At 37.6% G+C, this 18,429-nt stretch overlaps 1 protein-coding gene across 1 annotated transcript in view; it reads left to right on the forward strand.

Moving 5' to 3' along the window:
- ACBD6 (acyl-CoA binding domain containing 6) overlaps nt 1–18,429 on the forward strand; it is a 253,061-nt gene that overhangs the window by 97,708 nt on the left and 136,924 nt on the right. The window contains exon 5 of the mRNA XM_053607457.1: nt 8,842–8,947. Within this exon, the coding sequence (XP_053463432.1) occupies nt 8,842–8,947 (106 nt within the window). The remainder of the gene's footprint in view (nt 1–8,841; nt 8,948–18,429) is intronic.

Here is an 18,429-nt window from a genome sequence, read left to right on the forward strand (position 1 = left end):
CATGACTAATCCATGAGTTAGAAGGTGTCTTTACCTATTTTCTCTTCCCAAATAAATCTTAAACCACCTTTGCTAAAAAATCTTTGAGTAAGAACAGATTCTTTCTTTGAAGGAGAGAAGCAGCTATAATTAAAATTACAATATGCCTGTATAATGTTTTATGTTTGTAAATTAACACATACTTTTTTAAAATACAGAGAGGATGTTAATTTCTATGTTTCTGTGTTATCTCAACTTCTAAAGTACTGATTTTCATCATATCAAAGATTATCTAAAGATATATAAAACGATTATGTATATGAAAGATTATATTAAAAAGAATCAACATTAGGCTTTGGGATTTTTATTTGCGTACACAGAGTATTGAAGATTACAGTCAGTTGAGGTCAGTGAGATGATAGCATTATTTCCTAACATTGTATTTGGACAGAATAACAATTCTTTATCTTTAGATAACAAGCTTCTGGCTGTGCATGCAACAAATAAGTTAGGAACTCAAATTCCTACACACAAGTAATATTCACCAGCAGTACAACTGAATTTTGGAAGACAGCATGTGATTCAGGCCTTCATCCTAGAAAGACTAGTACCAAAGGAACTTCTCAGAGTAGCTTTCTTTTTTTTCCTTTAGTGAATTTGCCGTTTATAAGTGTCCATTCTTCAACCCTGGAGATCTAGAAAAAAGTCCCATAGATGAGCAGACCTTAGAGACAGAGTAGCAATAATAAAATTCATCTCAAATTGAGTTTTATGCTAAAATGCTGGTCAGATGTTCTGGCACACACCTCTAGTCACAGCTGTGTAGGAGGCTGAGGTAAGAAGATCTCTGGAATCCAGGAGTTGGAGGTTGCAATGAACTATGATGACACTCCTGCACTCTAGCCCAGGTGACAGAGGAAAACCTTGTTTCAAAGAAAAAAAAAAAAAGGAAAGGAAAAGAAAAAAATTCATGAACTGATTACTTACTTACTAAAGGGACTATGTCTTTTTAGGTGATTGAAGTACTGGGTCCTCCCAGTACTGAGTATTGAGAAGCCCAAAAAGACAGATTAATAGTTGGTTGGTCATTTATAAACATAAAAACAGAGCCAGGGAAGGTGAATCATTTTGAGGATTGCTTTAGCCAATGTCCTAATGAGGCTTCATGAATATACTATCCCCACCAGAGAAACAGAATGGTTTTTTGCCTCAGATTAATTCTTTCGTCGGGGTTCAAATTGTCCTTACTGACTTTAGTCCTCCTATGGTTTTAGATGTGTTAAGATTAGTATCTGAATCAAGAAAATCTTTTCTGGCTCGGCCACCATAGCACAGTGGTTATGGCATCAGCCATATACACCGAGGCTGACAGGTTTGAACCTGGCCCCTGCCAGCTAAACAACAATGACAACTGCAACAAAAAATAGCCAGGCATCGTGGTGGGCATTTGTAGTACCAGCTACTTGGAAGGCTGAGAAAGAGAATCACTTAAACCCAAGAGTTTGAGGTTGTTGTGAGCTGTGACACGATGGCACCCTACCGAGGGTGACAGAGTAAGACTCTGTCTAAGAAAGAGAGAGAGAGAGAGAGACTCTCCTCTCATTGGGTATTTAATTAGTTTGTTTAACAGGACAATCTTACTTTCCTTCATCCAGGTTTTGTTCTCCACCCAACCTGTTACTTACATTATAAGCCTTGTGCTGTGGGTTTTTGTGATCCATTACCCTTCTTATCATCTCTTGCCCAACACTCTGCCTTGACCAATTGCTTGCAGTTGAATACCTTTTTTCGCTCATGCTTTTTCTTCCTATTCTTCTGAATCATTTAATAACCCAGTGGGGTTTATTGTCAGTTAATCCTTCAAGAGGAGGCCATAATGTCAGTTCTTCTAATACCTTTTTGATCATCCTTGTTCAAGCAGCCCATTCCTTGCTTTTGGCCTCTACTTTATAAAATATTCAGTTAGTACAGTATCAAAAACTCTTTCTGTAGTCCATAAGAAAATTTTGGAAGTCTATGTTTCCTCCTATGTTTTTAAGATAACGTGTACAATTTTTCATTAGATGTTTAAATACAGTAGAACCTTGATTGTTGATCACCTCCCTACATTGACCACCTCTTTAAATTGACCCAATTTTCATAGACTGGACATGTACCGCATGTAGGTATCAGTACAGTAGGCCCAGTTCTGTATATTGACTATGTCTGTACGTTGAACAGTTTATTACAGTCCCTTGAGTGGTCACTTTACAGAGGTTCTACTGTAATTGTAAAGATAAAATTTCTTTAAGTTTTTTTAGTACATAATTTCTTACATTTTGTAAATAATAACCATTTTTTAAACATTAATCTTTTATGTGTATCTAGTGGAATCTAAATACTGTAACGATGATCCATTTTCTGAATACAGGAATGTGGTATCATTGAGGGAAACTGGGTGACGAGTATACAGGATCTCTGTATTATTTCATACAACTGCATGTGAATCTTTAATTATCTCAAAATAAAAAGCTTAGCCAGACACAGTTGCTTATATCTATAATCCCAGCACTCTGGGAGGCTGAGGCAGGTGGATCATTTGAGCTCAGGAGTTCGAGACCAGCCTGAGCAAGAGTGAGACCCCATCTCTACTAAAAACAAAAATTTGAGGCTAGAGGATCACTTGAGCCCAAGAATTTGAGGTTGCTGTGAGCTATGACCCCATAGCACTGTACCAAAGGCAACAGGTTGATACTCTGTCTCAGAAAAAAAAAGTTTAATTAAAATAAATAAGATTCTGCTTCTGATTAAAACGTACATTATCAGAAATTTTACATCATTCTTTTTTCTCCCTTTATTCTACTCCTATATAATTTCATTTTAAAGTAACATATTTCTGTGTAGTTATCACTAACCTAAACAAAAATGTATATATAAATTGAAATTTTAAAATAATTAATTTTCTGTGACCTGAATGTTTAAGCATTAATTTTTTCTCATTTGAATTGTCTTTATAATTATTTTCTACATAGTTGATCAAAGCTACATACATTCTAAGTTTTATTAAATAATTATTAAACAAAATTGTATTAAAAATGTGTCTCTTAATAAGATAGATGGAGCTTTTTAAAAAGTTTATGTAGCAGTTGGAATTTTTATTTATTTATTTATTTTTGAGACAGAGCCTCACTATGTTGCCCTCAGTAGGGTGCTGTGGTGTCACAGCTCACAGCAACCTCCAACTCTTGGGCTTAAGCGGTTCTTTTGCCTCAGCCTTCCAAGTAGCTGGGACTATAGGCACCTGCCACAACACCTGGCTATGTTTTTGTTGTTGTTGTAGTTGTCATTGTTGTTTAGCAGGCCCAGGCTAGGTTCGAACCCCCCAGCCCAGTGGCCAGCGCCCTGACCACTGTGCTACAGGCACCGAGCCAACAGTTGAATATTTTCATTTGCATGAGACAGAGTTTAGCATCAAGTCTGTTCTTTGTTTTGTTTATTCTAACTCTTCCGTCTTCTAAACTTAGTTAACAGGAGGCATCCCAACGCCAATTTTTCACCAAAATTGTTCCTTTATTTGGTACTGTTTAAAGGTGGTGTTGAAGATTTTATAACTTGGGACAGTCCAACCTAGGTTTGATCTTTCCCAAACCATTCTTAGTATATTAAAGAGGATTCTTTTAAGCAAAAGAGTAAGGAGTTTTATTAATAATCATTAAATTTTAGTAAAATCTTTTGGTTATACTCTCTAGAAGTGTACCATAGTAAGGAGAGAGGTATATGCTCTCTTTTACAAACCAGAAGGGGAGAGAGTGTTTGCACAGAGGGAATGTGGAAAAGGAGAATGGTGACATGAAACATGTACCACAGTAGCCTTTCAAGTAGACCAGTTTAGTAAAGAGTGCATTTATTTACAAGTCAAGAAGCTGGAAATGGCTCCATCTACAATTATCCATACCTGTATATCTTTTTAAAGGTCTTCAGAGGGATAGAGCCCACAGATTCCTTAGTTTGATTTGTTTGTATCTTTGTAGATAATTGGCTTTCTTTGGGTTTTCACTTGTCTGATAAATACTTATTCATTGTATATTTATTGGAAAACTGTGTTTTATATGAAATTTCCAGTTCCTTGATAAATATAGGAATTGAATTATTATTTTTTTTTTTTGACAGAGTCTCACTTTGTCACCCTGGGTAGAATGCCGTGGTGTCATAGCTCACAGCAACCTCAAACTCCTGGATTCAAGGGATTCTCTTATAGTTCCAGCTATAGTCCCGAGCAGCTGGAGCTATAAACGTCCACCACAATGCCCGGCTATTTTTAAAGACGGGGTCTTGCTTTTGCTCAGGCTGGTCTTGAACTCCTGAGCTCAAGTAGTCCACCCATCTTGGCCTTTCAGAATGTTGGGATTACAGGCGTGAGCCACCATGCCCAGCCTTGAATTATTTTTTTGAGTGTTACCTGTTAAGTAGATTTTCAAGCTAGTCTCATAAGTGTGTGTGATTCTTTAAAATTCTACAAGGTAAGATGACATAGTAGTTAGAGCTGTCTTGTCATGCATGAAGCCTATTTGAATTATTCTTTTGGTAGGAAAATTTAATCTGTAGAAAATAGTAGAGATTGCATTTTTAGGAATGGTCAAGGATCTATTCTTCCTATGATTGGATGAAAGATAGTCGTACTAAAACATGACCCTTCTTTTCCATAGGGGTATGTTCTTATATTCTGAATGAATTTCAAGGAAAACCAGTGATTTTTCCTTCAGGTATAAAAATACATTTTCTGTCAATTTTAGAATGTGGAGTAATCTAAAGAGAGACTTTCTGCCTTGTGCTAGAGATAACGTGGGACATCTTTTAAGCAGCATCATGAACATAACTATAACCATCTGTAGAGAACAAATGTGATAATTTTCAGACTTATTCAATATAGAGAAGGAGAGATATAACAACTAAGAATCATAAGAGAAAGGAAAATAAGTATAATGTGGAAGGACACATTTACGAAGGCTCTGCTATATTCATAATAGTTGGGTTATTTTGCACATGTAATTTCATTTCTGATAGAGGAAAAGATTGACTATGGAAGACTATATTAAGCTCTTAACAGAAATGTAAAGCAAGAAGGAGATTGATTTTGCTAGGAGGCAAGAAAGATGTGAAATGATGTTGGTTCAGCTGTTTCTCCATTTTGCCACTAGGTAGTGATATCTTATAAAGACAGCTTTGTTGTGGCAGGTAAGATAGTCAAAATTTGGTGTTGGGTTGGATATCTATATTTTAACAACTAAGTCCAAGAGTATTGCTTAAATTTTTTTAATGTCACTCACTCATCTTTCTAGCACATTTGTGGTGATTTTTATTTAACTTTCTTTTTACTATCTAATTTGAACTGTGTACCCCTACCCTGAAATATTTTATAAATACCTCTATGCCTGACATAATTGGTGATGATAAAACATATATGATAAACAGGTATTTAGATATACCTTCTTAAAGTTTACATACCAAAACAAACTAATAGATAATGTATCTAAGAAACATTAAAAATATATTAAGCAAGATAAAAATTTAAATGTTTATGCCATTTATTCTTTTGCTGCTTATATGACATAAGTATATGTGCATATCTGGAAGTTGGGTTTAGGAGGAGGGACCACTCAAAAGGTCCTCTCATCTATGAATAACCCACATCCCAGGGATCTTTCTGTGCCTACCCTGTTTCCCCAAAAATAAGACATCCTCCAAAAATAAGACTTACTTACAGGAAAGATAAGACATCCCCTGAAAATAAGACCTAGCGCATCTTTGGGAGCACACCTTAAAATAAGACACTGTCTTATTTTCCAGGAAACAGGGTACCACTAAACTCTCCATTATTTTTAAATTCAAAATAATTGGCAAGTAGTATGTTTTTGTTATGACTTAAAATGACAGCATCCTTTTGAAACAGGAAAGTTGACTCCCAAAACTTGGAGCCACTTGAAGTCCGAGTGGGTGGGTCCTTGGCTTCGTGCAAGAAGGAATTCAGGAGTGAGCCAACAGTATAAAGTGAAAGTGAGATTTATTCAGAAACCATAGAAGTTCTATTCCACAGACAGAATGGAGAGGCAAGTTCTCCCTGCAGGAGGGAACCGGCCCCCAGTTCCTGCTTCCTTTGCATTTAAGCTAAACACAGTGAGGAATATTCATGGACTGGGCAGTGTTTTCCCGGAATCAGGATGACATCCTCTATTTCTCCACCATCTTGGTTCCAACCGATTGAAACTGCCTCCATCCTGTTTTGATGAAGGTAATTTGAAAGTTTGTCTTACCGCAGCAATGCCTAAGGCAGTTTCTGAAGCAGTATCCAAAGCAATGTCCAGAACAGTGCCTGAAGCAATACCTGCCAGTTCTCTGTTCACTTTCACAGTTGAAGTCGCTGCCTCTTGACTAGAGGGTTCTCTGTTACTGGATTGGAGTAAAATAGGTCCTGTTATTCCTAAATTGGAACTCTGAATCCACTCATTCACAGAAACTGTGTTTTTGATAGTAGTTAAATATAGCTAAAGTTGTATGCAGCCCTAATTTTAAAAATCAGATCTTTCGTTTCTGGGGTTTGGGAATTAGACTTCCCTGGTTTTTTATAGAGTGAGTGATCTGGAAAAGCATATTCTCTTCTGCAAAAGAGGACTTTTTTTTTTTGAGAGTGCCCAGGCATCACAGCTCACAGCAACCTCCAACTCCTGGGCTCAAGCAATTCTCCTGCCTCCGCCTCCCAAGTAGCTGGGACTACAGGCCCCCACCACAACACCTGGCTATTTTTTGGTTGCGGCCATCATTGTTGTTTGGCGGGCCTGGGCTGGATTCGAACCCGCCAGATCAGGTGTATGTGGCTGGCACCTTAGCGGCTTGAGCCACAGGCGCCGAGCCAAAAGAGGACATTTTTGAGTGACAATATATTCCCATTAAACAGGATTTCTTGATTAAAACCTACCTCATTTTCTTCAGCTTGAAGCAGGCTGTTTCTCTTCTGTTCTCTTGTAATCTTTTTTAAAGATCTAAGTCCTACCTTATGTTGATGGTGTATTGTTTGTATCATCCCAACTATACTGTTTATGTGTTGAAAGCAAACTTTCTTGCTTAGCCTTGTATCTGTTATCAACAGAATCTTGACGGTGGTGCCTTGTAGGTTGTAGGTGCTCAGTTAAATACATCAGATGCTCAAGGAAGGCTTTAGGTGTTTGATGCCAAAGTAATATATTTTAGGATAATTAACTGTGACTGAAAATAACTTTTTATACAGCATAAGGTATTTAAATTGTCCTTTAAAGTGGAAGAACTCCCATGACCAGGTATTTTGATTTCTGATGAATGGATACTATGGCATTTCAGGTTATAAAGCACAGTAGTTTAATTTTTGGAATTCAAAATGCATTCCTATATACCTATCCATAAAATCCAGTCCACATACAAGACAGATTCATTCATTGCTAATTGTCTAAATTACCATCCTTTTGGAAGTCACTGATCTTTTGAGAATTTGAAGGTCTCTTCACCCACCATCACCATATACATACAACATCCAGAAAAATACACATGTGTTACAAAGTTAGTTCTGTGTACTGTTTTGGGTAGCTAATAGCCCTCATGTTAAGAATGTCTTTAGATTTTGTAATAGACTACAGCTAACTAGTCAAGAGGCAGCAAGATATAATGAAAAAACATACTGTATACAAAATCAGTTGATCTGGCTCTTATTCTGCTTTTGATAAATGCACCATTTGACATAGGTCATTTAACCTTTCCTCTTTGCCTGTTTCTTAACCTGTGAAGTGAAGTTGCTGGATCCAAGATTAAATGCGTTAGCACAGGTAGTACTTAAATAGCGCAGGGTACATAGTGCCTGGGTACATAGGAACTCTGGTTCCTAGCTGTCATTCCCAGTCTTTGTACTATCCTACAAAGGATTTCTGAATTTTGTAAAGCTGTCTTTTTTCTAATGAATTATCTTGTCTTTAAGAAAACTACTCTCCCATATGTATTTATATATATGTACATACACGCATACTACTTATTTATATAAAATTGGATAACAAGTTTATTCTGTTACCAAGATAAGTAATAAGCTAACAACTTTAGTCTTTTCACAGTTTGGATGTATTATATCTACTGACAGTTCCATTACTGGCTCGGCACCTGTAGCTCAGTATTAGGGCACCAGCCACATACACTGAAGCAGGTGGGTTCGAAACCAGTCCTGGCCTGCTAAACAACGACAACTGCAACAAAAAAATAGCCGGACATTGTGGCGGGCACCTGTAATCACAGCTACTTGGAAAGCTGAGGCGAGAGAATCACTTAAGCCCCAGAGTTTGAGGTTACTGTGAACTGTGACACCACGGCACTCTATCAAGGATGACATAGTGAGACTCTGTCTCAAAAAAAAAAAAGGAAAGAAAAGAAAATTGCATTACAGTTCATGCAAAATATTTTTATAAAAGTCTGATTCCAGGGCAGCGCCTGTGGCTCAGTGAGTAGGGCGCCGGCCCCATATGCCGAGGGCGGCAGGTTCAAACCCAGTCCTGGCCAAACTGCAACAAAAAAATAGCCGGATGTTGTGGCGGGCGCCTGTAGTCCCAGCTGCTCAGGAGGCTGAGACAAGAGAATCGCGTAAGCCCAAGAGTTAGAGGTTGCTGTGAGCCGTGTGACGCCACGGCACTCTACCGAGGGCAGTATAGTGAGACTCTGTCTCTACAAAAAAAAAAAAAAAGTCCAATTCCATTAATGTCTGTCATCAGCAGAAAGGTTGTGTTAAAAATGTGTAACTTTTATGTATTACCCAGTAAGATAAACACCTCCTTGTTTTTTTTTTGTTGTTGTTGTTGTTTGTTTGTTTTACACTAGGGAAGAAGACAAAAACATATTTGATTACTGCAGGGAAAACAACATTGACCATATAACCAAAGCCATCAAGTCGAAAAGGGTGGATGTGAATATGAAAGATGAAGAGGTATGAAAAATATGCCCTGCTAATTATTTTCTTATTTGTTTTTTGCCTTAATTGCCTTTTTCAAAATGGTAGGCCCGTGAACTATAACTCAAAAGTACAATATGGTTAAGAACCTATAAGGATATCTAAATGAGATGGTGTCACCCAGGTAAGTTACTTTTTGTGTCTGTAGCCAATGTGCTTTTTATCTATGTTTTAGAAGTTACTGCCTAAAACTTGCAGGAGTCAAATAACTTCCATTTGTTTATGGTAAAGGGAGAGATTATTAGCATAATAAGTGAAATCTGTTGATAATATCAAAATCTCATTTATAAAAATAGCTTTGGGGCCTTCTATTTTTTTGTGGCTTAAATAGATATATTGTTCTTTGGTAAATATATTTCTAGAAAACTCTGTCAGAATTTTGGTAAATCCAGTAAATTAAATACTGGTCCACTATTTAAAGTGATTTATATAGTAAATTACTTTATAAAATATATTACTTCTTAATTTTTTTTGTGAATAAATCTTTTCACAAATTGGGTTTAAACTGTTTCTAAATTATAGTATGAACAAAGGAGCAAAAGTAAGTAATTAATCTCTAATCATTTTTCTCATTCTTTGGTGATGCTGTGAAAGATTATTGAAATGGCCAAAAGGTGGAAATTGTTAGGAAGAAGACATACTGTGATCATAGATAACCTTTGGAATAGATAATCAACTTATGTGTAATTGAGAGCTCCCTATACAAGTTAGCCCTTAATAATATTATCTCACTTTTAGGCAACATTTTTCCTGTGATATTTTGTCAATGGCATCTGAAATTGAAAATGTAAGACTGTATATGATACAGTAAAGAGGACTGACTAGTAATACTGTCTGTTCTCCACTTAGCAGTGAAACAAATAGAGCCAAGAAAGATGTGGCTAAAGAAAAGCACACGCCAAGTTGTGAGAAGATAATACCAGGTCTTCTGATTCCAATTAGGGTTCTTTTTTTTTTTGCCTTTCCGAATCAGGATACAGGCATACCTCACAGATGCTGCAGGTTCCATTCTAGACCACTGTGTTAAAGTTGATATCACAATAAAGCAAGTCGCAGGAAATTTTTAGTTTCCCAATACATAGAAAAGTTATGTTTACACTATACTGTAGTCTTTTAGGTGTGCAGTAGCATTATGTCTAAAAATAATGTAAATACCTGAAATTAAAAATAATTTGTTACAAAAAATTTTAAAGATCATCTGAGCCTTCAGCAAGTAGTAATCTTTTTGCTGGTGGAAGATCTTTCCTCTATGTTGATGGCTACTGACTGAACAGGGTGGTAGTTGCTAAAGGCTGGGATGGCTGTGACAAGGTATTAAAATAAGACAACAATGAACTTTGCCACAGCGATTGACTTCCTTTCACAAAAGATTTCTCTGTACATGTGATGGAGTTTGACAGCATTTTATTATATATATAGTAGAACTTTCTTTGAAATTGGAGTCAATCTTCTCAAATGCTACTGCTTTATCAGCTCAGTTTATGGCATATTACAAATCCTTTGTTGTCATTTCAACAATATTCACAGCATCTTCAAAATGGATGTAGAATCCATTTTGCGAAACTTTCGTTTTCATTCATAAGAAGTAATGGTTTATCTGTTAAAGTTTTATCGTGAGATTGCAGCAATTTACTCACATTTTCAGGCTCTACTTCTAATTCTAGCTCTCTTACTATTTCCACCACATCTGCAATTGTTTTCCTCCACTGAGATCTGGAACCCTCCAGCGTCATTTATGAAGGCCAGAATCAACTTCTTCCCTGTTGCTGTTAATGTTTATATTTTGACCTCCTCCTATGAATCATGAATGTTCCTAATGCCATCTACAATAGTTGATGCTTTCCAGAAAGTTTTCCATTTACCTTGCCCACATTCATCAGAGGGATCACTAAGATAGATACAGCCTTATGAAGTATATTTCTTAAAAAATGAGACTTGAAAGTCTAACATTCTCCTTTATCCTGGGGCTACAAAATGGATGTTCTGTTAGTAGGCATGAACACAACATTCTTCTCCTTGTATATTTCTGTAAGAGCTCTTGGGTGACTAGGTGCATTGTCAGCAGTAATATTTTAAAAATAATTTTTTTGAGCAGTAGATCTCAACAGTGGGCTTAAAATTGTTAACAAAGCATGTTTTAAACAGATGTGCTTTCATTCAGGCATGCTTTCCCATTTATAGAATACTGGCTGAGCATATTTAGCATAATTCTTAAAGGCTCTTGGCTTTTCAGAATGGTAGATGAGCACTGGTTTCAACTTAAAGTCACCAGCTGCATTAGCTGCTAACAAGAGCATCAGCCTGTCTTTTCAAGCTTTGAAACCAAGCATTGACTTTGATAGTTGTAGATGTTATCTTCTTCAAGTAGGAGGCTATTTTATATACATTGAAAATCTGTTCTTATAAGTAACCATCTTATCTTAGCTAGATTGTCTGGATAACTGGCTGCAGCTTCTATGTCAGCCCTTGCTGCTTCACCTTGCACTTTTATGTTACAGAGATTGCTTCTTAACACTTCACAAACCACAAACACTGCTACCTTCAAACTTTACTGCTTCCTTACCTCTCTCATCCATCATAGAATTGAGCAGAGTTAGGGCCTTGCTCTGGATTGGGCTGTGGCTTAAGGGAAGGGTGTGGCTGGTTTGATCTATTTGGATCTCTTAAACTTCCTTTGTATCAGTAACAAGGCTGTTTTGCTTTCTTATTGACTGGGATAGCACTTTTAATTTTCTTCAAGAACTTATCCTTTGCATTCACAAGTTGGCTATTTAACAAAATAAAATAGGTCTAGCTTTCAGCCTGTTTCGCCTTTCAACGTGTCTTTCTCACTAAGCTTGATCATTACTAGCTTTTGATTGAAAGTGAGAGATGTATGACTCTTCCTTTCTCTTGACACTAAGTTTCACTTGAAACTTAATGGCCATTATAGGGTAATTAATTAGTCTAACGTTTTTATATTATTGTGTCTCAAGGAATAGGAAGGCCCAAAAGGGAGAGAGAGGGAGGAATGACCAATTGATGGAGCAGTCTGAACATAAAACATTTATTGATCAAATTTGCTGTTTTCATGGATGTGGTTCACAGTACCCCAAAACAGTGACAATAATGTCAAAGATTACTGATCACAGATAAAATAATAATGAAAAAGTTTGAAATATTGCAAGAATTACTCCAGTGTGACACAGAGACATGAAATGAGTGCGTACTGTTGAAAAATGGCACTGATGGACTTGCTTGATGCAGGGCGGCCACAGGCCTTCAATTTTTAAAAACCATAGCATCTGTGAAATGCAGTGACATGTACTGCAGTAACACAGGTATGCCTATGTTTTTCTTAGTGAATCAGGCATGATTGCTTCCCTTTATTTTATTGTTATTTTTATTTTTGTGCTTATAAATTGAGATTTTTATAAAATTCATAACATTTTATAAAATTTTTGAAAATCATATAGTAAGGCTAGGTGCAGTGGCTCACACCTATAACCCCAGCACTTTGGGAGGCCGAAGTGGACAGATTGCCACCAGCCTGAGTTAGAGCAAGACCAGGCACTGTATACTCAGGAGGCTAAGGCAAGAGAATTGCTTGAGCCCAAGAGTTAGAGGTTGCTATGAGCTATGATACCAGGGTACTCTACCAGGGGTGACAAAGTGAGAGTCTGTCTCAAAAAACAAACAAACAAACAAAAAACATATAGTACTATATTAGTCTTATTAACAAGAAAAAAAACCCTCTAACCTGCAATCCTTCTCGCATTTTGTGCTAGCTCCCTTGAGGCAACAACTTGGAATTCTTTTTTTTTTTTTTTTTTGAGACAGAACCTCAAGCTGTCGCCCTGGGTAGGGTGCTGTGGCATCACAGCTCACAGCAACCTGGGCTCAAGCCTCCTCCTCCCAAGTAGCTGGGACTACAGGCGCCTGCCACAATGCCTGGCTATTTTTTTTTTTTAGTTGCAGCCGTCATTGTTGTTTGGCAGACCTGGGTTGGATTCGAACCCACCAGCTCAGGTGTATGTGGCTGGTGCCTTAGCCGCTTGAGCCACAGGCGCTGAGCCTTGGAATTCTTTTAGTTGTTTCTTTTGCAACCTATCTACACATAATTCTAAATAATATACTTCTGTATCTTGTTTTTCAACATCAGACATCATTGATTTCCTTCTATGTTATATTAGGATTTATTTATTTACTTTATTTTTTGAGACAAGGTCTTACTAACCCTTGGCAGAGTGCCATGGTGTCACAGCTCACAGCAATCTCAAACTCTTGGGCTTAAGTGATTCTCTTGCCTCAGCCTCCCAAGTAACTGGGACTACAGGCGCCTGCCACAACACTTGGGTATTTTTTGTTGTTATTGCAGTTGACATTGTTGTTTAGCTGGCCCAGACTGGGTTCTAACCCACCAGCCTTAGTATATGTGGTTGGCACCATAACCACTATGCTACAGGCACCACGGCTTATATTAGGATTTAAATGTTTTACTTGTCATCACCTGCCTATCCCTCCTCATATAGTTATATGTATATCACAACTTTTAATTTCAGCTTTCATATTCTATTTCTGTTGAGTCAATGTTTATGTTAATATAACTATATGAATATTATTCATTATTTATTCGTTATTTACTGTGGATTATACTATGTATATCAGCCCCAAATTTTGTTGGCTTATGGCAACAAGCATTTATTTCCTTTAATTTTTAAATATTAATTAATTTATTTATTTATTTATTTATTAGAGGCAGAGTCTTACTTTATTGCCCTCAGTAGAGTGCTCTGACATCATAGCTCACAACAACCTCAACCTCTTGGGCCCAAGCAATCCTTCTGCCTCAGCCTTCCTTTTTTTTTTTTTGTAGAGACAGAGTCTCACTTTATGGCCCTCAGTAGAGTGCCGTGGCCTCACACAGCTCACAGCAACCTCCAACTCCTGGGCTTAAGCGATTCTCTTGCCTCAGCCTCCCGAGCAGCTGATGCCTCAGCCTTCCAAGTCGTTAGGATTATAGGCACCTGCCACAGAATCCAGCAATTTTCTTTTTTTTTTTTGAGACAGTCTTACTATGTTGCCCTCAGTAGAGTACCTTGCTATCACAGCTCACAGCAACCTCAAACTCTTGGGCTTAAATGATTCTCTTGCCTCAGCTTCCCAAGTAGCTGAGACTACAGGCGCCCACTACAATGCCTGGCTGTTTTTTTGTTGCAGTTGTCATTGTTGTTTAGCTAACCTGGGCTGGGCTCGAACCTGCCAGCATAGGTGCATGTGGCTGGCACCGTGACCACTGTGCTATGGACGCTGAGCCAGGACTCAGCTATTTTTAAAGATAGGGTCTCGCTCTTGCTCAGGCTGGTCTTGGCCTCCCAGAGTGGCCTCCCCCGAGAACTGGCCTTGGCCTCCCAGAGTGAAAAATTATTTATTTCTTACTTATACTATGTATCTTCATTTCATCAGAGTGACACCCTTTCATTTAGATATTCCGACATGCTCTTTGTTTTCTTGCTTTGTGTTTATCTGACGTTTCAAAAGGTTTAGATCAGTTTAGGCAATCAATAAACTTTAGCTATTTTGATTATTCTTAATAATAAAAATGAAGAATGATAATGTAATGAAGAGATAGGTGAGGAAGCCAGTTAACTTTTCAGGGTAACAGTTTTTTCACTGAAAAGTATGTGCTTTATGTACTATGTTATCCCTATTAATATTTTTGTGTAAATAATGTATTATTTTCACATAATACTTTATATAGTGTGTTATAATTTACAGTATAAATTATAAGGGTATAAGTTTCCCTTATTACCATATTATCTTTACAAAAACCCTCTAATTAAGGTAGATATTATATTCATTTTACAGACAAACTACAGTTCCGAGGTATACAATTACTTGCTCAAAAGCATGTAACTGGTAGTAGAAATCAGGTCTGGGCAAGAGCTCTTTGCACTACTGGATTTTAGATGGATAATTTTAAAGAAAAAAAGGAGGAAGATGGGGAAGCAATTTTCACTTGGCCTTCCTGTGTTATGCTCTGATTCACAATGAATTCTTTTATAAAATAGTACTAAAAATCAAATCCACATGCGACCTCTGCAAAGGTCATTAGACAGCAGTGGAGTAAGTGTCTAGAACACAGTTAGCTTACACTACATACCATAATTTTTTGTGAAAATAAAAGGAAAACTTGAAAAATGTATTGCTTCTACTGATTGGTTGCTTTAATGTGGTACTGCTTCCCAACATTTCCAGTTTGTTACTCATGCAGCCACCTTTACCCCCAGCCTGCCAGAACATTGTGTTTCCATGAACAGATGAAGTGCTTACACATTCATAGACTGAGACGCCAAGAATTCATTTGGGTTCTCTCATTGCTCCAAGCAGATTTCTGCCCTCTCAGCCATGACAACTCAGGCTGGGCTTTGAATACTGATGGCAAGCCATTTTATTATTATTAATCAGGGATTTGTATGAATTAATTTAGGAACATAAGGGAGATGAGAGCTTAAGATCAGAAATCAAACTTAACATCCTAAGTAAAATAAATAGTATTGGTTCCTGATATTTAAGGCTCTAGTAAATAAAATAATTTACTAAGCCTTGATGATGGGCTAAAAACTATATAACCTCAAAAATAAGTTTCTAGCTAAGTTTCTATCCTCTTATTAATAAAAGGATGTTTCCTTCGTTTTTATTTTATTTTATCTTATTTTTTTTAGACCAATGAACGCCTTTGTTATATGAACTAAGACAGGAGGAATTATTTACCTTTCTAGGCCTTGATTTTCCTCAGACAGCACTCCAGCTCCTTGCCTTCTAGCACATAGCCATTGCTCAGCCACAATGTCCTGGTCTTGATGCAATGCATGCAAGAAGCTTGCCCTATTGGAACTGCTACTCCAGAACATTGCTGATTTTGGCACTCTTTTTCCTATCATATTTTTTCTGAATTTTTTGGTATCGTTTTTATTTAAAATCCCTTCTTCCTCAGGAGTCAGGTTGACCCCCTTCTTGCAGCCTAGGGGCAAGACACAGTGGGACTCACACCACTGTCTATATAGTATGCTGCCAGTAAGCACTACACAGTTCTTCACTAAGGTCTTGGTGGGAACCTGCTCATTACTGGACACATTGTAGACAACATCAATAATCCTTGTTTAGCAAGTATCTGCTGAGCCCAAGCAGAAATCCCCCCACACACGGACTGTGTGTATATGGTGGGGGCCGATCTTAGTGTTGGCAGTGGGGCATCCCAACTCGTACTTCTGCTTCTTGTGATAGGGCTTTTTTTTGCCCCCAGTCTTGTGTGTCAGTTGCCACAAGAGATGCCTATTGCTTGGTGTGGCCTGGAAAGAGGTTATTTTATTTTTTTAGAAACAGGCTCTATTGCCGAGGCTAAGTGCAGAGTGCAATGACATTATCATAGTTCACTGTAGCATCAAATTGCTGAAACTCCTAATCTCAGGCGATTCTTCTGCCTTAGCCTTCTAAGTAGCTGGGAGGACAGGCACACAATCATAGTTTTAAAAGACCATCTACTTCTTTCTGTGTCTGGTATTTGGACTTTAGATATTTCCGTACTGATTGCCTAGGATTCTTTGGGATGGTATACATATTTTACTTAAAATGTTTATCCAGCAGGTTCAACCCAATTTTAGTTTTGCCCTTAGATGACTAAAATTTATTGCACTTAAAATTTACCACGAACACATAAAGAATTTTAATGATAGTCATAAAATGATCATCTATATTTGCACTCCCATATGTTGAAATAAACACAATAAATTATTGCATCATTACAAATTTAGGGCCAAACTCAGTGGCTCACATTTGTAATCCTGACACTTTGCGAGACCAAAATAGGGGATCACTAGAGGCCACGAATTTGAGACCAGCCTGCGCATGTACCTGGGCTTGGTGGTGTGTGCCTATAGTCTTAACTACTCAGGAGCCAAGAGGATTACTTGAGCCCAGGAGTTGGATGTTGCAGTAAACTATGATTGTGCCATTGTATTCCAGCTTGGGCAGTGGAGCAAGACCTTAAAAATAAATTATTATAAATTTGTAATTTATAAATTATTATATTATCAGAAATGCATGTATTTGGATCAAAGAATTATAGTATATGAACAAATATATATGAAATGCCTTTTAAATAAAATTTATTTATATTTTGGTTGAAATAATTCCTCTTGGAACCCATCCACCGTGCTCTGAGAAGCTCCAGACACCTGCAGAGGCCTTGTCGGGCCGCAGACAAACTTCCAGCTGAAACCTGTATCACCTGCCAGCCACATTTGTAACCCATTTTGGATGTTCATCCCAAACAAGCTTCCACAGGAGAGCACCGTCCGCCCAGTCGCCTCTGACACAATTCTGAGGGACACTGGGCATTTCTTGACTCAACATGGGCAACGAGAACAGCACCTTGGACAACCAGTCCATAGGCACGAGGACTTAAAGAGCAAGAGGAAGTGAAAGGAAAATTAGGGCAAGGAAACAGATAAAAGAAATCACTCATGAGGAAGAATCAGCAGAAAAATCCAGGCAACATGAAGAACCAGTCCAGAACAACTCCGCCAAGGGACCATGAGGTAGCTACTGCAGAGGATTCCACCTATAAAGAAATGTTAGGAATGACAGAAAGGGAATTTAGAATACACATGATGAAAACAATGAAAGAAATGATGGAAACAATGAAGGAAACTGCTAATAAAGTGGAAAATAACCAAAAGGAAATCCAAAAACAGAATCAAATAAGAGATGAACCATACGAAGAATATAAAAAGAATATAGCAGAGCTGAAGGAACTGAAACAGTCGATTAGGGAACTTAAAGATGCAATGGAAAGTATCAGCAACAGGTTAGACCATGCAGAAGAAAGAATTTCAGAGGTAGAAGACAAAGTTCTTGAGATAACTCAGATAGTAAAAGAGGCAGAAAAGAAGAGAGAGAAAGCAGAACGTTCACTGTCAGAATTATGGGACTTTATGAAGCGTTCCAACATACGAGTTATAGGAATCCCAGAAGGGGAAGAAGAATGCCCCAGAGGAATGGAAGCCATACTAGAGAATATTATAAAAGAAAATTTCCCAAATATCACCAAAGATTCTGACACACTGCTTTCAGAGGGATATCGGACCCCAGGTCGCCTCAACTCTAACTGAGCTTCTCCAAGACACATTGTGATGAACCTGTCCAAAGTCAAGACAAAAGAAAAGATTCTGCAAGCTGCCAGGAGTAAGCGCCAGTTGACCTACAGGGGCAAATCCATCAGAGTGACCGCAGACTTCTCTAATGAAACTTTCCAAGCAAGAAGACAATGGTCATCTACCTTTAATCTACTTAAACAGAACAATTTCCTGCCCAGAATTCTGTACCCTGCTAAGCTAAGCTTTAAAATTGACGGAGAAATCAAATCATTTACGGATATACAAACATTGAGGAAATTCGCCACAACAAGACCAGCTCTA

Source organism: Nycticebus coucang, chromosome 10 (genome assembly GCF_027406575.1).
Source record: "Nycticebus coucang isolate mNycCou1 chromosome 10, mNycCou1.pri, whole genome shotgun sequence".
Classification (NCBI taxonomy): Eukaryota; Metazoa; Chordata; class Mammalia; order Primates; family Lorisidae; genus Nycticebus; species Nycticebus coucang.